The sequence below is a fragment of the Physeter macrocephalus genome, chromosome 14 (assembly GCF_002837175.3).
Source record: "Physeter macrocephalus isolate SW-GA chromosome 14, ASM283717v5, whole genome shotgun sequence".
NCBI lineage: Eukaryota > Metazoa > Chordata > Mammalia > Artiodactyla > Physeteridae > Physeter > Physeter macrocephalus.
Genome location: NC_041227.1, coordinates 28,647,268 through 28,668,547, shown reverse-complemented (window position 1 = coordinate 28,668,547; position 21,280 = coordinate 28,647,268). Strand labels below are relative to the sequence as shown.

At 50.9% G+C, this 21,280-nt stretch overlaps 2 protein-coding genes across 5 annotated transcripts in view; one reads left to right on the top strand and one right to left on the bottom strand.

The window, feature by feature from the left end:
• SMOX (spermine oxidase) overlaps positions 1-15,587 on the bottom strand; it is a 39,311-nt gene extending 23,724 nt beyond the window's left edge. The window contains exon 1 of one of the 4 annotated variants that reach the window (XR_008619103.1): positions 15,094-15,587. The gene's annotated coding sequence lies outside the window, so the exon portion shown is untranslated. The remainder of the gene's footprint in view (positions 1-15,093) is intronic. The other 3 variants (XM_024117111.3, XM_024117109.3, XM_028499670.2) reach the window with 3 other exon arrangements.
• LOC112062519 (uncharacterized) lies at positions 9,841-14,850 on the top strand. The gene is made up of 3 exons (XM_024117127.1): positions 9,841-10,022; positions 10,567-10,741; positions 14,509-14,850. Exons 1-3 carry the CDS (start codon positions 9,841-9,843, stop codon positions 14,848-14,850), a joined length of 699 nt encoding a protein of 232 aa, XP_023972895.1.
• Positions 15,588-21,280: the final 5,693 nt, after the last annotated feature.

The window sequence follows — 21,280 nt, the reverse complement described above, 5'->3', positions numbered from 1 at the left end:
GGGTCTGACATGATGGCTGCCACTCCTCGAGAAGATGAAATTGCCCAGACAGCAGCTTTTGTCCCTAACCAGCATTCCCTTGGGTGAGTCCATTAGCACCTGAGCTTCAGTCACCCCATCTATAGAATGGAAACAGTCACCCCTACCTTGAATGAGGCCAAAGCTGACCCCAGACCCTATTAGCCAGTTTCCTTTTCCTCAGCAAAGTCCTAAAGGCACAGGTTTCACTGTGGCTCCCTTTAGCAATCCTTAGGATGAGACCTCATGGCCTGGATTCCCTCCCACTGAGCAGGATGTGACACCCAAACTCTAAACCCGCCCCCCTAGGAAGTCATCAACCACAGAAATGTAAGAGACCACAGAACTGGTTACTATGCCAGTGACTACATTGGTGCGAGACTGCCCTTGGTGACATCAAATCAGGCCATGAGCAGGGAAGGGCTGATGGGAGATGGTACTCACAGTCATTCACTACCCTGGGAAAGGCTGAATCTGGAAAGAGAAAACCAGCCTCAAGACCATACCAGCCCTGTTCTGAGGCACCCAAGTCACCATGGCCCCTGGGGAACCCCAGGAAGACACCTTTCTTCCTCTCTCTCCCTTTCCCTCTCTCCCCACCTCCCTTTAGTCTTTCTCTTTCTCTCTCTCTCTCTCTCTCTCTCTCTCTCTCACACACACACACACACACACACACACACACACACACACACACACACACTTTCCTTATGTTTCCCTTGATGACTCAGCTTGCTCAATAGCCTCCTCCTTTGGGAATACCTTATTGCACCATGGTTTTCATACAGGCCCTTGTTTTTGAATACCAGTGGTTTGAGGCTCCACAACTTTTTAGATGAGTGACCTGAGCCTCAGTTCCTTCATCATTAGAATGGGGATAAAGAGTCCCTGCCTCACAGGGTTGAGTGTGACAATGCAGAGTGCTTAGCCCAGAGCCAGGCACGTAGCAGCAATGGTTTTTATATTAGTTTTCCTACAGGCCTAAGTCTGCACACTAGTGGGGTCACCACAGGGATGGCTGGGCCAGGACATCAGACATGAGTGGGGATGGGAAATCCAGCCAGTAGAGAGGTCACAGACCCTCCTGCATGATGACTCCAAAGCAAGACCTCCAGGCCTCAGAACTACACCATCCCACAGTGGCACTGCTATGGTCTGATGACGGGGAGGAATAGACAAGTAAGAGACAAGGGCCACACCACTTACTGGGGGCACTTGCTCCTCCCAGGCAAGGTCTGTGAGGCTGAAACTGCAAAAACAGGACAATCTGTATGGTCACCAGCCTCCAAGATGGCCCTCAATGATCCTCCCCTCAAGGTACTCATGCCCTACAGTCCCCTCCCAAGCTGATCTCTGTAGCCAATAGGATATTGTAGAAATATGGAGTGTGACTTTCAAAACTAGGGCATAATACACACTGTGGCTTCCACCTTGCTCTCTTAGACTGCTTACAAGAGGGGAAGCTAATCACCATGTTGTGAAGAAACCCACATAAGCCCACTGAGAGGCAAGGAACTGAGTCCTACCATCAGCCAAACCATCCTGCTAAGCATGTGACTGAACCATCCTGGAAGCAAATCCACAAGCCCCAGTGAAGCCTTCTGATGACTGCACTCCCAGCCAACACCTTCACTGCAACCTCCTAAGAGATCTCAAACGAGAAACAACTAAACTGCTTCCAAATTCCTGACCCACAGAAACTATGAGGATAATAACTGTTTATTGCCATTTTAAACTACTAAGTTTTGGGGTAGTTTGTTACACAGCACCAGGTAACTAACAGTCAGCAGTTCTCTCTCTTTGGAGACCCCTCAGAGTAGAGACCCCAAGGTAAACTCCCCATCCTACTCAGGGTCCCAGCTCCCTCTTTTCTAAAACTCAGGGCTGGGGTTGAGTAAGCAGAGAGCCTGGCCCAGGCCCTACCGCATACAAGGCCCAGGAGACAGGAATGCCTTCCCAGCCTGTGCATTAGACTCACCTGTAGATTTTTACAAAAGACCGATACCAAGCCTGGAGATTGGGTCATCTAAATCAGACCCTTCCAGGTGGGGTTCAAGCATGGAAATTTTTTAAGGACTCTACATGATGCTAACATATAGCCAAGGTTAAGAATCACTTCTCTACAGCAGATTCCAAATGCAGATTCCAGGCCAGCCCAGAACATCTGGGATCTGCCTGTACAGGAGTAGAGGAGGCAGAGAGAGCAGAAAGGCCAGGCAGTACCCAAGGTCCACTCCCCACCTTCCAGCTTAGGCTGAGGGTCTCCCTTGTCCTCCTTCCCCAGCTGCTGCCCGACTCCCAAAGCGCTCTGCATTGAACACCTGTAATGTACCTCTACTCACAGAGACTGCTCCCTCAGAGAGGACCCAGGGTGCAGGGATGGGGTCTAAATCTGAGTGAACCAGGGAAGACTCTGTTTTCTCATCTGCAAAATGGGTATTGCCATCACACCTGCTCTGCTCTCTAATGGGTATTAGGCTACCACTCAGAAGTTTTCAGAGAGATTTATGCTTTGTCTCCCTCAAGGCAGCTTCCCACTCCTTCATAGCAGCATTATTCACAATAGCCAAAAGGTAGAATCCACTCAAGTGTCCATCGATGGATGAATAAACAAAATGTGGTACATGCATATAATGGAATATTATTCAGCCTTGAAAAGGAAATTCTGACACATGCTACAACATGGATGAACCTTGAAGACATGATGCTAAGTGAAATAAACCAGTCACAAAAGGACAAATACTGTATGATTCCACTTACATGAGGTACCTAGAGTAGTCAAATTCACAGAGACAGAAAGTCGAATGGTGGTTGTCAGGGGCAGGGGAGGGAGGAAATGGGGAGTTAGTGTTTAAAGGATACAGAATTTCAGTTTTGGAAGATGAAAAATAGTTCTGAAGATGGATGGTGGTGATGGTAGCACAACAATGTAAATATATTTAATACCACTGAGCTCTATACTTAAAAATGGTTAAAATGATAAATTTTATGTTATGTATATTTTACCACAATAAAAACAACAACATCAACAACAACAACAACAAAAAGTTGAGTGAGTGCTACTCTGTACCAGGCACTCGAGATACTGAAACAGCCAGATGCCTCCCCTTGGAGGATCAGGGGTGACAGGTGCCATAAAGCAAAGCAGGAAAGGGGAGAGGCAGCTGCTCTGTGTAGGGAGGTCAGGGAAGCCTCTCTGACAAGGGGACACCAGAACAGAGGAAGTGACAGGCAGGAGAGGACTAGAGGGCCAAAGTGCTGTGGTGACCTCCTAGGGACTTGCTGAATGACGAAATATGGGGATAAGAGCAAGGATGGGGTCAGGATGACTTGGGTGACCAGTCATGACACCAGGACCAACCCTTACAAGTTCTGTGTCAAGTGGTCATCTCCTTCCCCCTTCACAACAAGCCTGTGAGGTAGGAAAGACAAAAAATTGGTGCAAGACCCACAGGTGGGAGGAGGGCCCCGGTGGTCTGACTCCAGAGCCCAGTTCTCTCCTTGGGGCTATTACAAGAGTTGGGAACGCTTCTCCAGGCCATCTCCCATCGAAGGGCCGAGCCTGCCTCCAAACACACAGCCCAGGGCCCCTCTCCTAGCCCCACTGCATAGGGCATCACATGCAGACATGGCCCTGACCAGCCCCTGACCTGGGTTAGTGTCCCCACATGGAGATCCACCCATTCAGCAGATGGGGCACTTGAAGCCTGGGAGGTGTGAGCTGGCAGATGAAGAGGTAGCCTCCCGGCAGGCTTCTCCCTTCTTCCTGCCAGGAGCCACAGGCCTCACAGCTCTGGAGGGAAGGAGGACAGCACAGTCAGCACTTTCCCCCCACTCTTTCAAAACCACTGACAAGAACTGAGGCTTTTGAGCTCAGCCGGTGCAGTTCCCCCTTGCTGGCCCCTTGTGACTCTGCACAAAGCCCGTCTGTGCTTCGGTTCCAGCCCCTGGGGGAGGGGGGGCAGGGAGGGGGGTCTCCTGCAGGCCAATCCTCTCTCCTGAGCCATGGGTGGGTCCCCACTCTGCCCAGCCCAGGACTCGTGCTCCTGGCCCACAGGGCAGACCGCAGCCCTGACAGCAAGGCTGGGCTGTCCAAGGCTTTTGCTGGGTTCAGGCAGTACTTGTGGGAAGAGGGTCCCCTCCACTGTAAACTCTCTTCCTGCAAAGCTCCCTCTTCTATGCTCATCCCCCACCCCCAACCCCCATTCAGCATGGTTTATAACAGAGCAAAGGTGGCATGCATGATCACAACATGGAAAAAAGAAAACATCCCTCCAAAATCCAGCCAACAGATAAACCCCATAGCAAATCTCTATTTATTAAGCCCTTCATGTGCCAGGTCCCGTGCTGGGCACTTTCCATTCATGGCATCATTTAATCCTCCCAAACACCCTGGTGCCCATTTTATAGATGAGGAAACATCAGAAAGGTTCACAGGTGTGATGGAGGCCACACAGACAGAGTGAGGGGTAAAGCAGGGCTTGACAATGCTCAGCTCATCTCTCTCTACCCAGCACTTGCCCACCTCTCAGGCCCTCACTCAGCCCCCTGGGGCAGCAGACCTCAGGAGGTGCCAGGCCCTCAGCCTGGCACTTCTGTCTTACCCATCCCCACACACTGACACTGCACACATTGTGCCAGGCACCCGGGGCTAGCAGGAGGTGTCCCCAAGCCTGGCAGCTTACCCCAGCTACACTGCCAAAACTGGGACTGCCGCCAGGAGATCACCTGCCTCCTGGCCAGGGCATTAGTCAGGTGGGCTGCAGGCCAGCCACCCTAGTCTCCCTGCCCCCCAGGGACTGGCTTAAGGTTTGCCAGACCACAGCCCTTTGCCCTTGATTTTATCCTCCATAAAGAGTGACAAGGATAGTGGTCTAATGGCTTTTGGCAGCACAAAAGAAAATTCTAAGAGCAACTAAATGATAATTCCCTCTAAACAGTCACCTCCTAGTCATCTGGCCCAAGATTTTCCCCTCCTGGTAACTCCAAGGTGGTTTAACTGTGCTCTCCTAACAAGTCCTAGCACAGGATCTCCTGACACAGGATCACCCAATAAAGGGCTCTTCATAAAGTTCAACCCTGAAGCAGAACACCACCCTCCCCCACCCCTGCCAACCTCAGAAAGAGCTGGAACTAGGTCTGAAAAGCCAATGATGTTCATTTCAAAATGCACCCATGGGCCCCATGATTCAATCCATAAAACACCTATGGAGTTAAGACGCTGAGCTTAGACAATAAACATATTCTTCAAGTTATTTTATTGAGTTCAAAGAGAGACTTAGTAACTGACCAGCTTTTGGAATCAAGAAATGTCTGTTCTTATAATTCTCTCATCATTGTTACCACTAGTTTTCACTGAGTACATCCAAGGTACAGAGGGCAATGCTAAGCATTTCACGTGGAATATTTCGGTTAATCTTCATGTCACTATCCCCCCCTCTACAGAGGAAGAAACTGAGTTTCAGAGAGTTTCCACAACCTGTCATCTAACATAGGCACTCCAAAATATACTCAGTAAGATACTAAGGCTCAGGCTTTACTCTTTTTTTAAAACGGAGGAATGAATCAAGTTTATCACCTTTTCTTGAGTTACTTTCTCAGATTAACTCAAAAGTTTTGCATTAATTGTATATGATTTTTTAATTTTCCAAAATAGAAAAGATAAAAGAGATATGTTTGTTTGACATTTAAAGGCCTCATGTAAAAATCTTTCCTATGAATGTCTGCCCACTGGTGGTCCTACGTGCCTCCTACTTAGCTGACTCAAGGTCTAGTTATTTGCCAGTCCACTAGGAGCACCCATCAGTGTCTTCTCCCTAGAGTCAGGAGTCTGGGGGAGCTGGGCTGGGCTGGCTTGGGGAAGACGTCTGGTTGTGGATAGAAAGGCATGGTTGAAGGTAAGGAGACGGGCTCTGAGGGGTCTTGTGACTTGAGGAAAGGGCATGAAACCAGATGTCCTAGAACCTGGGCTTGAGACCCAGTCATGCCATTTGCTGGCACTGCCAGTGTTCCCATTTGTGAAATAGCTCATGCCCCGTGGGCCACATGGGGAGGACAGGAATTATGGGTCTACCAGGGCCTGGCACAAGGCTGCAGAGGGTGGCTGGGTTCTTTGTTCTGTTTCCTAATAAATTACAACTCATTTCCAAGTGCTGCTTCTCTTGGTCTTAAATCACACCTTCCTTAACACCCTCCCGCAAGAAGCAGCTAGATGATAAAGGAATCTGGACTGAGGGGCAGGGGTACTGGACTTACCCCCGCTGCACAACAGCCAAGCCACCCTGGTCTGATTGAACCCAAATGCTTTTCTTCATCCTCCCTCCTACTGACCCCTGATTTAGAGAGAGCAAGAAAAGCCTTGGGCTCCTGCCTATTTGAGGAAGAAAGAGACAGGGCCAAAGGAAGAAGAAAGTGCAGCTGAACTGGGTAAGAAAGCTCGCTGAGCACCCCCTACCAGGGCCTCCCTGAGGGCTGTTGCCACCACATAGGCCTGTTACCCACATCGCACCATTACAGCAACTTCTGGGTCGCTGTTTGAAATGCTGCCACCCCATCACTTCCACCTGAGCTGCTGAACAGAGTCCTCACACCTCAGAGGATATGAGGTGTGGTGAGGGGCAAGGCAGAGTGGCCTCACTGACCTTCTCTCCCAGCGACAGGGGAGGCAGGAGGAGCACAAGCCCGGGGACTCTCCCTGTCCTACACTTTAGACACCCTTCCAGGAAGGTGACAAGAGTGAGACTCCTAAACTTTTGGGAAAATGACTCAGAGCTCTGATAATCTGGGGGTCATATGAGCAACTCGCCCCTCCCCATGCTTGAGACATGAAAGCACACAGCAATTCTCTAAGGAAGCCCAATGAGGGGGGAGGGGTCCTGTACCCCCAACCCACCATCACACCCTGCCACTTTTCTCACTAAACCACTGATCTGATCAAACCACTGCCCTGCTCAAAAACCTTCAATGGCTCCCAGCGGCCTAATGAATGAAGGCAGGTCCCTGACACCTCCTCCCTGCCCTCAGCCCCCCTGTCTCCTATATACACCCACTGGACCCCAGGACTCCCATACCCAGACTAGGCCCACAGGGCCCAGGGTGGCCTGTGAAATCTCCTCACTCTGCCCAGATATCCTCACCCTGCTAGCCACTCCTCCAGGAAGTCAGTCCTCACTCTTTTCTTGCCATTCTGGAAAATCACCCCTCTGTTCTAATCAAGACCCTATCCTGAGCCTTACACGCTCTCTGCTGACCTCTGTGCCTCTCAAATCCCTAAAGAGTGTCCCCTTCCCTGGGTCCTTCCTGGAGACACTGCCTGCAGCCATGTCAATCACATTAAGAGCAGCCAACAAGAATCTGGGTGTCACAACAACCCTATAAGGGAGGTAACATTATCCCCACGGTACAAATGAGGATAGTGAGGCACAGAGAGGTTTTACCTTCTTGCCCAGGGATCACAACCTCACTCTCTGAGATGAGAGGCTGGGAAAGAACTTGCAGGGCAAGAAGATGGGAGGGAAGGATGGGGTAGGAGGCCCTCACAGAATCCGGAAGACCCAGGCCTGGCTACTATTGGGTCCCTTGCCCACCCACCCAGTGAAGCAAAGCTGCTGCCACTAGAACCCAGGGCTAGTTCTGGGCCCCAGTCCCCTCCAGGCCATCCCTCCCTCTACAGTACCCTTTTCTTCCACTAACTCTCCAAATGTACCCATCCCACCAAGTCCACCTCCCCCAGGAAGCTATTGTTCCATCCTACCTTCCCTCCCTGGCACTTCTGGGCCCACCCATCATCCATGTTTGTAGTCTCTCATGGGGCAGCATCCTCCCACATCAGCCCTTCCCACCAGGTGTTCTATTGGTCAGTTGGTCATTATTAGGATGTCTTCAAAAAAAATAATTGTCTATGGTCAAATCAGTTTAGAAAACACCAGTTTCCTTTCTACAGGACTTGTCAAAGCCTTTAATTCTCTTAAATGCATTCTGAATCTCCCATAGGATAGTGGATTGGATTTTCCAGTTTCTACCCTTGTTTGTTCCCTGAACCCTTGAGGTTTCTCAGAACAGTCTTTGAGAAATGCCACCTCCTCCCACCCCCTCAGGACAGCCTGGCACAGCAGGGGGCACATGGGTAGGAATCAAGAGGGGGAGTTGGGGGGGTTTATCCTTTTAGGAGTTATGAGTGACCTTTTGAGAGCTTAGTCTGAAAGCCCCTCTTGGCACTGCTCAGGGCAACAGAACCTCTGCCTTTAGTGTCTGCCCTTCCCACCTTTCTTTGGGTGAGATGACTGCCTACCCTCCTGCTAGGGTCTAGAGGGACCTCATCTGACCAGTGGTCTCAGATACCACCCTTCAGGCTCTGCAAAGCCCAGAGAACTAGGGGTCTCGGGAGATCCCCAAATCAAGCTGGATAGCTCTTCTGGGCAAACTGCTCATTCTACTCCATCATCAGCATGCAAGTTTCGATAGTAAACCAAAATTAAAATGTATTAAGCTGCCATTCTGGGAAGATGCAGTGCTCTACTCAACAAAACCCTGAAACTCTCCCCCCTGCTCCCCAGAGGGGACTGAATCCCTCAATTTACAGGAAACTGAGTCCTCAGAGCAGAGCAGACACTTTCCTGTAGTGTCTCAGCCAGGGGCAGAGCAGAATGAAGCAGCCAGGCCTCCCCACTTCCAGGTGCACTGAGGAGGTGGCCTGGGTGGGATAAGACCCCAACAGCAGCTCATGCAACCATCAGGGCAGCTACAAGGACTCACGCAGGCCAGGTGGGGGTCAGGGATGCTCGCTGGGGGTGAGAGCTCAGCAGCTGGGGGGACTTTAGGGGCTTTCAGGAGAAGATGGCATGTCTAAGGCTGGCGTCAGCTGTTTCCCCAATCTCCTTGGCCCAACCCTGGCTGGAGGAAGAGTGCTCACCCCAGATTGGCTAACCACAGGGCCGGGCTTGGCTGTGGGGAAAGATAAGATGCCCTACATGCCTCCTGCATGTCACCCTGCCCTGGGGTAGTCGCCTAAGACACTTTCTCATGGTTTTGGGAGCTCCTCAAAGTCAGGCACCCTAGAAATCAGGCCTGTGCTCCCAGCCTGAGACCCAAGTCCCCAGAAGCACCTCACCCAGCCCCACACCCCCAACAGAGTAGCCCCTGCATCCCATACCCTCCACATGCTCCCCTCTGCCCTGCCCCCATACAAGCAGTCTATACACCTCCCCCAACACAGTTCACAGGAGCCAGGACAGTCCCCTTTATCTGTTTCGGGTCTCACCTGATCTGTGCCCATCCCTGTACCTGCCTGGCCCAAAGTTCCCAGTCTCAACCCTCACTACACAAAGATAACCCATGGGCCAGCAGCATCACACCACCCAGGAGCTTGTTAGAAATGCAGAGTCTCAGGCCCCACACCAGACCTGCTGAATTGGAACCTGAATTTTAACAAGCTGTCCACATGTATGCTAGAGTTTGGGAAGTAATTTTATAGACCATTGCTCTAATCAACTCTTTGCACCTATGGCCTATAAGCTTCAATGGCTCCCCAGGGCCTAGTGAATCAAGTCTAGACTCAGTGGCTTGACAATCAATGCTTTGACTGACTTGTCCAGGGCTCCCCCTCCACCTCAGGAATGCCATCCCCTCCTGTGTCAGTCAAAGCTACCCAAGACTTCAGGGCGCTCTAAAAGCATCTAAAAACACCACCTCCTCCAAGAAGCTGGTCTGAACTGAACCTCATTACATCACATCTGGCATGGCTCATTCTTATTTCCTGGTGAGTGGGGACCCTGTCCTGTGTTTCCAGTGGCCCCAAGCACCAGGGTGGGGCATAGAAGATGCCAGATGCCAACCACAGGTAACAAGGCCCAGTGTCCAGATGTTGGAAAGTCCACCCTCAGCTCTAGCCTGCTGGACTCGGGCTCTGCCACAGCCTTCACCTCAACTCAGCAGACAAGGACTCAAGCAGTGTGGACAAGCCTCCTGCATACTCCAGAGAAGGAGCACTCCTCAGAAACATGGGCCTAGTGAGCTTCCAGCAGCAATGTGCTTGCTATGGGCCTCAGTTTCCCAAAATGCAGAAGAGAATGCCACTGAGTCTGCCTCCCTTTCCTGGGGGGCTGGGAGGATCTGAGATAGATGAGCAGATCCCCTAAACCCTGGGGTCAGAATTTGCAGCAAAGAGACTCCAGCCCTGTGTGGTCAGCAAACCCTTTCTCAGCCTATTAGCCAGGCCCCTGGGAGGCCAAGTCACCTGCCCAGAGGTGTCCTCATGACCAAACAGGAAAGCCTCAAAGGACAAGGCTGCCACACCCTCCTCCCCACTCCCTCCTTCCTGGACCAGTTCCCACAGACGGGCATCCCATGGGGAGTCCTCACTCTTTACCCTGGGTCTGCAAGAAGGTACTCAAGCATGTAACCTCAAGGAGTTCCTGGCTTCTACAACCTCTGGGGAGCAAAAAACAAAAGTCTCTCTAATCTCATTTTACAGACAGACAAAAAGGGGTAAGGACAGGGCCAATACTGAAGTGGATTAAGCTCTTTTCAGTTCCCATTTCTCTCTTCCCCCAGCTCTGCTCCCACCGTCAGTCCAGCCCTACTCAGACCCCCATCCAGGTTTCCCAAGGCCAAGTCTAAAGCTCCACCTCACAACATCCTAGATGGAATACAAAACAGGCCAGTTTATCTGCAGAGTTCCTACCTGACCTCTCTGGGCTCTCCAGAGGCAGATGAAGAGGGCAATGTGGCAATGCTGAACCCAGAGACGTGACACTCCAATAGTGGCATCTCAAGCAGGGAGCTGTTTTTGTACGAGAAGTAGGTGTCCTCCCTAGCTCCCGGAAATCACAGTGTGCATGACACCCAACTACCTGGCCTGGGCCCAGAGCCCCTCCTGGAAGAAACAGAGAGACTCAGCTGCCCACTCTGAATGAGGACCCCTTCTACCTTACAGGGAGTAACTTCTTTCCCACCTCCCCAGCCCCAAGGCCAGGCACCTCTGCGGGTCAGGAAAAAACATTTGTTAAGAAGACTTCAGCTGGCGCATATCTGAGAGGCATGAAAGAAGTGATAGAGTAGAATGTCTTAGAGCATTTATTCTGGAGCCAGGCTGCCTAAGTTCAAATCCTTACTCTGTCACTACCGAGCTGTATGACTGTGCCTCAGTCTTCCAGTCTGTAAAATGGGAATAAGACCTACCTTACAGAGCTGTTAAGAGGATTCAGGGAGGACTTCCCTGGTGGCGCAGTGGTTAAGAATCCGCCTGCCAATTCAGGGGACACGGGTTCAAGCCCTGGTCCGGGAAGATCCCACATGCCGCGGAGCAACTAAGCCTGTGTGCCATAACTACTGAGCCTGCGCTCTAGAGCCCACGAGCCACAACTACTGAGCCCACATGCCACAACTAATGAAGCCCATGCACTTAGAGCCCGTGCTCCACAACAAGAGAAGCCACCACAATGAAGCGTAGCCCCCACTTGCTGCAACTAGAAAAAGCCCATGTGCGGCAACAAAGACCCAATGCAGCCAAAAATAAAAAGATAAATTAAAAAATAAATTTATTAAAAAGAAAAGAGGATCAAAGGATCTAATATTTGCAAAGTCCTTAGAACACTGCCTGACACACAGTGAGTATACCAGGGCCCTGGCCTAGCCTCTTGGCCTCTGCCTGTTTTCTCCCACCCAGGATACCCTCCTTTCCTCCATCTATCCTAGCTCAAAGCCTTTCCTAGGCATGCCAGTCCAGCCCTGATCTGAACCCCGATCCCCTAGTTCCAGCGCTCACCTCCCAATGTTACCTTGGTCCATCACCAGTCCCCCTGTCCAGGGCCAAGCTTCCCTCTCCCAGATCTGAGGTCCCTCAGTTCTTAGCCCTCCATGCTGAGAGCACTAGCTAAACAGCTCAATTCTCAGTTAGCTCCTCTGTGCAAAAAGGGGAGCTGTGGGTGGAAAGACAAGGGTCTACAGAGACCCCCAACTCCAGCTTCTTCCTCCCCTTCAACTCCCTGCCCTGAGGGCTAGGCCCAGCAGTCACCCAAGAGATTGGGTAAAATAAAGCCCTGGCTGCCCAGGCCATCCCCATTTCATGAGTTAGAAAACACACACAAGCACACAGGCACACACCCCTCTGTTGATCCAGTCTGGATTTCCACCAAAGAGAGCAAAGGAAATCCTTTCTCCCCAACCCACAGTAACCCACATCAACTCCACACACACCCCAGACCCACCCAATCTCCCACTAGGCATACAGGCCCGCCTTTGAGCCTTCCCTTTTTCCCACTGACCCCCTCAGATTCTTGCAGTGATTTGCACAACTGCTTTCATGGAAAGAAAATAAAAATCCTTAGGATCACCTGAGGTTTACAAGGGGCTCCTGCACTGCCCTGACCTTTCCACCTGGCTCAAGATTTCCTGAGTATCAGCTACATGCCAGGTACTGTGCTAAATGCTCTAGATTCAGCAGTGGGCCATTCAGTCAAGGTTCCAGCCCATAGAAAGCCAGAAAAAGTAAACAGACAACTGCAACAAATGGTTATGAACTGTGATAAATACAATGAAGAAAGTAAACCAGGTTCTACGATGAATTACAGGGAATGATGGGCTTCTACCAAGACTGGGAAGGCATATGAGAAAGGCATATTTAAGCTGAGACCTGAAAAATAAGAAGAAGCATAGCCAGCCCAGTAGAAAACCTTGGAAGAACATTCCAGGCAGAGAAAACAGCACAGGCAAAGGACACAGAGCAGGAAAAAGCTTAGGTGTTCAAGGGGCAGAAGTGATTCAGGTGTGGCTGTCAGGAAGATGAAAAGCGGACAGTGTTAGGATAAGGCTGGGGGAGGTCAGCAGTGACCAGACCTTGGAAGATCTGAAAGGCCAGGGGAAAGCTTTGAAATTTCATTCCAAGTGCAACAGGGAGATATTGAGGGTCTTAGAAGAATGAGACTAAATATTTTTCTAAATTGTTCTTGCTGCTCTGTTAAAATGGATTTGAGGAGGCAATTGCAGACTTAGGGAAAGCAGGCAAAAGCTACTACAATATTCAGGAAAGATATAAAAGGTGGCTTGGCCTGGGGCAGTAGCCTAGGGCAGCAGCAGTGGAGTCAGAGCATGAAGAATAGGCCTGAGATAGATTTGGCAAAAAGAACCAAAAGCACTTGCTGTAGCACTAGATGTGGAGAGGGAGGAAAAGGGAGGAGATGATGCCACCTGGTTTCCTGTCTTTAATGGTGGGAGGCTTATGGGCCCTTTACTGAGATGGGAAGGCCTGCAGAGAGTCATGCTTGGGGAGTGCAGTCAGGGTTCTGTTTCACCCATATTAACTTTTCCATACCTATGACACCATAAGTCATCAGATGGGTGGTTGGATAGAGAGGTTGGGACTGGAGATAAAATTTGCTACTTAAAATCATGAGAATGAAAATGATATACACTTAAGACCTGTGTTTGTAAATTAATGTTTGATTTTAAAAATTATAAGAAAAAATGAGAGCTTGAGGGGTATGTAAATAGAAGGGACTCAGGGGAGAGGAGGGGGCTGAGAACTGAGCCCGGGGATCCTCCAACATTCAGAGTGAGTGAAGGAGTTGTCCTTAAAGACAAGTAAGGAAGGGCTTTGGTGGGGGGAAAGGGGGATTGGTAAGGAAGAAAACCAGGAGAAGCCAAGAAAGGATATGGGAGAGAATGATCAAGACCAAGGGAGGTCAAGGAAGACCTACTTGTGGGGGAGTGTAAATCACAGGGGACCTTTACTTGGGTAGTTTCAGTGAATCGGTGGGACCAAAGCCAGGTCAAGTGATCTGAAGAACCCAGGGACCACAGGTACAGACAGCTCTCTGGAGAAGTTTTGCTGTGAAGGGAAGTGGAGAAGTGTGTCTGTAGCTAGGGGAGAATAAGGAATGAAGGCAAAAAGGGGGGGGGCCATAAAATGGAGGGGAGGGGTGGCAAAGCATGTTCTTACACTGTTGTGAATGATCCAGGGGGAAAGTAGCCACTTTTAATACTGGAGAGAGGGGAAGTAACTTGAAGAATGGGGGACAGGGAGCAGACCATCTTGGAACCCTAGTTAGGCATTAGCCCGTGGCAGGAGCCCAGCTAACAAGAGGAAAGGGGAGGGGGGCAAAGATGCAAAACGCAGATGTGGGGCCTTCACTATACACACTTTCAGATGCACGCCTACCCATTCCAGTGACCCCCCCTAGACACTTGCCGTTTTTGCTGCCTGCTCCAAACACGGACAAGTTACCCACCCCCTCCGCGGATTGGCACGAGATGTGCCACCACCGGCAGACTGTTCAACCAACCTGTGGGCACATCTCACCACAGGTGCCAGCCACGGCGCTTCTCTTATCAGGCCATACCCCGCTTCCTGGTGCAAGTTCCGAGGGGGTCCCCAGGCCCCTCACCGGCTCTACCAGAGCCCCAGCCCCCACCCCTGGGCAGTGGCTTCTCTGAGTCCCTCCCCCAAATTGAGCATTCGACACTCCCTACCCCATTCCGAGCCTGGCTCTCGCCTAGCCCAGCGCAGCCCGTGAGCCCCTAGTTGGCTCTTCGGAGAGAGCTGCTCCCCACATTGTCCGGGGGACACCCCGAGGAGACCACCTGGACGCCCTTTGGGAGGGCGGCCCAGCCTCTCCCCGTGTCCCAGCCGTCGCCCCGGCGCCTCCTCTTCCCTCCCCAGTGCCCATGCTCTGGGCGGCCCAAGCCGTCGCGGGGCGTCCGCGCCCGGCTTTGTCTGCGCCCACGGAGCGCGCCCGCCGGGCGCCGCGGGCGCTCCCCAGCTGCACGCAGCCCCAGGATCCTGCCTGCCTTCCACCCTCCGACAGCCCCCCGCCTCGGGACCACCGCCACCCTGCCTGACCGCCGCCTCCCACGACGCGAGCGAAGGGGCGCGGCGCCCACCGCCCTCGCCGGCCTCCGGGAATGCCGGGCACCCTGGCCCTCCCGCCCGAGCGCCTCTCCGGCTGCCGGATCCCCGGGCCGGCCGAGCCCTCGGGTCCGCGGCGGGCCCCTCACCCTCCCGCGGCGGACGCAGCCCCAGCCTGCGCTCGAGCGGGGCCGGCGGCCGGGGGTCGGGGAGCTGGGAGCAGGCGCGCGTGGTACCTTTCCCTGCTGAGCCGGGGAAGTGAGTTTGCGACGAGCGGCTCTCCACCTCGGCCTCCTCCGCCTCCCCTTCTCTTCAGCCGCCTGGCTTCCTCCTCCAGCCGCCGCCGGGACCGTAGGGGCCCGAGCCAGCCGCCGCGGCCTGTGTGGGGCCCCGCTCCGCCTAGCGTCCCCGGCCCACCCCTCCGGGTCTGTTCAGGCCCGGCCCCCGCTCCGCCTCGGGGCGGGGACGCGCCGAGCTCCTCCCCCGACCCGCCCCGCCGTGGGTGGGGACGCTGGAGGCTGCGTTGGCAGAGAACCTCAGTGACCCTCCTTGCGGAGGGAACCGGGCCCAGCGCTCCCCACCTGGGTTCCACGGCCCCCTCCTCAAGCTGGGCGCCGAACGTCCCCACCTGTCACCAAAAGAAAAGCAGGCAGCCCAGCCTTGCGCGCCCTGTGCTTGGGCGTAACGTGGAGCCGAAGCTGCCTGCCAGGCGACGAGCAGAGCAAGGATGCAGGCCTCAGTTTACCCGCAGAACTCGAAACCCTCCTGTTGAAAGGAAGGGGCGCCTCTCTCTCCTCCCGGAGCTGCCTTCACTCCGGCAGACCCTCCACTGGATCTCAGCTGGGTCAGAGGGCTCGTCCCCAGGGGGCCACCTCCAATCTCATTTTCTCTGCAACACTACTGCCGCGCCCAGCCACCACCACCCCCCTCCCATACCTCCTCGCATTAATCTCGAACCTTCAACTGCAAGGGAAAAGGGGGCATTCAAATCGCTGGAGCCTGTCCCTTCACAGCACGACCTTGAGCGGAGGTGGCCTCTGTAAGAAATATCTTTCACTGGTACCTACTGCCTCGTCCTGAATTTAATAAAACCCAAAGCAACTGTAAGTATGAGGGTCATTTTTTTCCTTAAAAAAACATCAAAGGGGCTTCCCTGGTGGCGCAGTGGTTAAGAGTCCGCCTGCCGATGCAGGGGACACGGGTTCGTGCCCCGGTCCGGGAAGATCCCACATGCCGCGGAGGCTGCGCGTCCAGAGCCTGTGCTCCGCAACGCGAGAGGCCACAGCAGTGAGAGGCCCGTGTACCGCAAAAAAAAAAAAAAAAAAAAAAAACACAAAGATTTGGAGGTTATTTATTTATTCTTTTTCTATTTGAGATTCTGCTCCCCAGTAGTCTTTCTTTGTTCTACTTTAAGGGGGGGTAGGGGGAAGTGGTCTCTGACAATTTCATTCTGTTTAACCTGTGAGCATCTCCAGGGCTTCCTGGGGCTGATAGAGATCCAGTCCAACGGGGGCGAGCCTTCTGTGGAAGCTGGGTCCCTGCCTGAACTGTCTTTCAAGCTGAGGAGGGTGCCCCACCTAACCTGGACCCCACAGTGAACCCACCAGGCCCCAGTGCAGAGCATAGGTCCACATGGGTCCAGAGGCCAGGAAGACAGAGGTGTTCCTGCAGAAATGGAGTTTGATGCTCCCCTGAAAGAGGGACACTCTTGAGTACAGACAGCAGGCCAGGGACAAGGTAAATTTCAGGTGAGGTTTCTTCTTCGTGCAAAGTCCTTGTCATTGCCCAAGCTATTCCCTCCACCTAGAAGCCTTTCTCCCTGCTCCTAACAAACCCCTGTGTCCCCTTGGAGTTAAATGTCAGGTTAAATGTCACACCCTCCTTTATGAATCCTTCCCTGTCACCAAGGAGAGAAGAATGTTTGTAAGTGGGCTCTCAGGATTAGCTTTCTTGGGTTTAGATTCTGCCTCCATGTGGCCTTGAGGAAGTTAATCTGTTTCAGTTTTCTCATCTGTAAAATGGTCTCTACTCCAAAGACTTGTATTAAACAAGATTAAGATGGACTTGACAGGGCTTCCCTGGTGGCGCAGTGGTTAAGAATCTGCCTGCCAATGTAAGGGACACGGTTCCGAGCCCTGGTCCTGGAAGATCCCACATGCCACGGAGCAACTAAGCCCATGTGCCACAACTACTGAGCCTGCACTCTATAGAGTCCATGAGCCACAACTACTGAAGCTCGCACGCCTAGAGCCCGTGCTCCACAGCAAGAGAAGCCACGGTAATGAGAAGCCCACGCACCGCAACGAGGAATAGCCCCTGCTCACCACAGCTAGAGAAAAGCCCGTGCGCAGCAACAAAAGACCCAACACAGCCAAAACTAAAATAAATAAAATAAATTCATTAAAAGAAAAATCTTACACTCTTTAAAAAAAAAGAAAAAGGTGGACTTCACAAATTACAAATGATGGGAAACTATTTAAATTGACTTGTTGTAAGCAAATAGGAAATGTACAGGCTTACATAACAGAAGACTCCAATGGTATGACTGATCCAGTACCAAGAAGCTCAAAAAATATCAAGACTTGGTCTTCCTCTTCTCATCTCTCATCTCTGTTCTTTGCAGCAGCAGGATGGCTGCCAGCAGCTCTAGGCGCCATCCTCACAGCCCAAGTCCTCATTTCTTTCAGCTGTCCCAGCAAAAAGCAAAGGTTACACCAAGTTGGCTCTGACCGGGTCACATGTCATTGTTGGGGCCTGAATCACAAGCCCAACCCTGGGGTTGACCCCATCTAAACCACAGGGATGGAGAGAGAGGAAGGGTGAAGTCAGGGCACTGTTTACCGTTAGAAGGTGAATGGACCCCAAACTGTGTGCCAAGCACACAGTAGGTTCACAAAAAAATATTGGCCATTATTGAAGACCTTCATTATGTTTCAGGGGTGCCCACTACCTTTTGAACATTCTTCTATGTTTGGGAAGCTTTCCTGCACCACTTACTTTCAAAGCCAGAAACACTCTTTCCCAATCTCCGGGCATCATCCAACTCCTGCCAACCAGATGCACTATTACAAATTTTCATATGGAAGTGAGCAACGTCTGGAGACAGGAATCACCCAGAATCCATTCAGGAGGAGAATGGTACTGGTGGCACCTGGCTTTAGGAACAACAGTGGCAGAGGTGCTGGAGTGCCTGCCAAAAAAATGAAGGCGCACGTTTCAGTTGTCTCTTGCTGTGTAACAAACCCCCAAAACTTAGTGGCTTAAAAGAACAATGATTTCTTCCTTACAATTCTTTGGGCGTACTGGTCCCAGCTAGATTGTTCTTCTGCTGCATTCAGTGTTGACTAGGGACATCAACTGGAAGCTTGTCTGGAGCTGCAACAATCCAAACGGCTTCTCTCTCCATGTGACCTCTCCAACAGAATATACTAACAATATGACAGCCTGGCTTCCCAGAGGGTGAAAATGGAAGCTGCCAGGCATCTTAAGACCTAGGCCTAAAACTGCCAATTCATTATTTCTGTCACATTCTATTAGCTAAAGAAAGTCACAAAGCCAGCTCAGATTCAAGGGGAGGATAAACTGACTCTACCTCTTGATGCGAGGAAGTGGGGCGTTATATTAGTTTACTAAGGCTGCTGCAACAAAGTCCCACAAACTGGGTGTCTTAATCAATGTATTGTCTCATAGTTGTGGAGGTTGGAAGTCTGAGACCAAGGTGTCAGGGGGGTTGATTCCTTTTATGAGAGAAAGAGAATGTGTTCCATTCCTCTCTCCTAGCTTCTGATAGTTTGGTGTTCCTGAGCTTGTAGATGCAACACCCCAGTCTCTGCCTTCATTCCTTTATCTTCACGTGAGTTCTTCCAGTGTGCCTATGCCTATCTCTGTGCCCAAATTCCCCCTTATAAAGACACCAATGGACTAGCGCCCACCCTGATGACTTCATTTTAACTTGATTACCTCTGTAAAGACCCTATCTCCAAATAAGGTCGCATTCTGAGGTCCTGTGGATTAGGACTCCAATATATCTCCAACATATCCAAGATGTCTATTGGGAAGGACATAATTCAACCCATGACAAATGTGCATACAGGAATAGAAGGAATCCTTAGGAACCATCTTTGCAGATAATCTACCACAAAGCAGAAGCCCCAAGAAATACCTCTCTCTTATCTTCAAGAACAGATTCCTTGGGTAGGCAGTTTTAACTAGGGCCTGGAACTTTAAATGCTCCTTACAAATCAAGCCACCAGCATCAGCCTTGGGTATAACCTGTTTTCCTGTCCCCCCCCAAGGGAGACTTTGGAGCCTGTTTGGTGCAAAGTGGCCTGGAGGTAAGACAGCTCCTCATTGTTTTCTCCCAGAATGACAAGAGGAAGAAGGTCAGGCTCAGGCACCTGACCAGCTGTGAGACCTTTAGCAAGTTTGCCAGATTCCCTTTTGTCATCCTTTAAATGGGGTAGTGATAAAAGCCTGTCTCTCAGGGTTGTGGTGAAAATTTAACAGAATAAAGGATGTGAAAACTGATGTCTAAACCATCAGGCCCCCTCTAGATATCAGTAATTATTAACATCAGTCTCTGCCACGTCACTACAGCCGACTTACACTGCATTTTGAGTTGAAACATTAGTAAAGCGTTAATCATAGTCAGACTTAATGTGTGTGGAGAACTTCACAGTTTACAAGGTACTTCCACACCCACCATCACAGGGAGTTGGGTCTCCCTGTGTTATGAGAACAGAGCCCTTGAAGAAGGGCTTTAAGAAGTGTATTAGTAACAATAATGCTGCCTGCTATAGCAAGGAGACCCAAAAATACAGTGGTTTGAACATAATAGAAATGTATGTCTTACCCACATGATAAAGAAGTGTTCCCATTTCATAATGGCCTTCCTCCACATAGTGATTCAGGGATCTAGGCTCATTTCAGCTTGTGCCTTCAGCAACCATTAGAGCCTTATAGTCATCTGCACAATGCCAGCAGAAGAGGAAAGCCTTAGCTTGAAAAATGACATTACTTCAACTCACATACCATTAGCCAAAACAAGTCACATAGTCACACCTAAATACAAGGAAGGCTGGGAAATGTGTTCTAGCTGGGAGCCCAGGAAGGGTAGGAAAGTGATTTTTGGTGAACAGCCATCAGCCTCTTCCATGGGGGAGTTTATAAAGTTCTAGGAGGGATGGGTCACATATTCCCAAGGCAGTATAGTTCCCGGTTGGAGGATGCAGTGAGTTGACGTATGGGCCATAATTCTTCACTTCCCTGTGTAGTATTGTGCTCCCATATTATTGCCATGGACTCAGGGAGGTGGAGTATATTTTCCCACCCACTGATATTGGGCTTGACCGTATGACTTTCTCTGGTCAAAGAAATGGGGTAGAAGTGGTAGTGTGTCAGTTGTGAGCCTCAGTCTTAAGAGTTCCTGCATGTTTCTACTTCCTTCTTATGCTTTCACCATCTCCATTAGAAATGCTCCCCTGGATAACTACTGCCCTTCAGTCTGGGGCCACAGAATGAAGACACAAGAAGCAGACCAGAGCTCAACCCAGCACTTAGAGCCAAACTCCCTAAGGCCATTTATCTTGAAGTGCCTGTCTGATGCAAGCCTAGATAAGCCAGCACCCAGCCAACTTATAGATACAAGAGACCAACAGTCATCTCAGTCAACCCACATACACATGAGAAATAAATACTAGTTGTTGTATGCCACCAAGGTTTCATGGTTGTTGCACAGCACTGTTGTGGCAATAGTTGCTGATATAGCAGGACAAATAGAGAGTATCATCGTTCCCCACCCCCAGCCTTTTACAAGTTATGTCAATTCCATCTGATTGAAGAAAGAGTTAGAAAACAAGAGAGTACTTGGCTCAAAACCGGGCATGCAGTATATGAATATTGCATCTGAAGTCAAGGCCAAACTGTATACTTTATCTTGTCCTCGCCACACATCCTGACTGGTGTCCTTAGGTTTCTCCTCCAGGACAGGATTCCCTGATCTTCAGCCAACATCCTTGGTCACTGTACATTTGTTCTGATGGAATAATGATGCAGTAATGAAAATACACTAACAGACACAGCCAAAGGATACAAGCTCCATTGCTGTAAGTAAGTCTTCAACTTTGTACACCCAGCAGCGGGAGATACTGAGCAGACTCTAATGGAGGGACCAGCACCTGTGGCCTTCAGGTTCCCATTAAAGGAGGCCAGCTGCAGCTAACACCACCCCATCAAGATGAGGCTCCTGAAAACAATCTTGAGAAAGAAAAACAGAGCTGGAGGAATCAGGCTCCCTAACTTCAGACTATACTACAAAGCTACAGTAATCAAGACAGTATGGTACTGGCACAAAAACAGAAATATAGATCAATGGAACAGGATAGAAAGCCCAGAGATAAACTCACGCACATATGGTCACCTTAT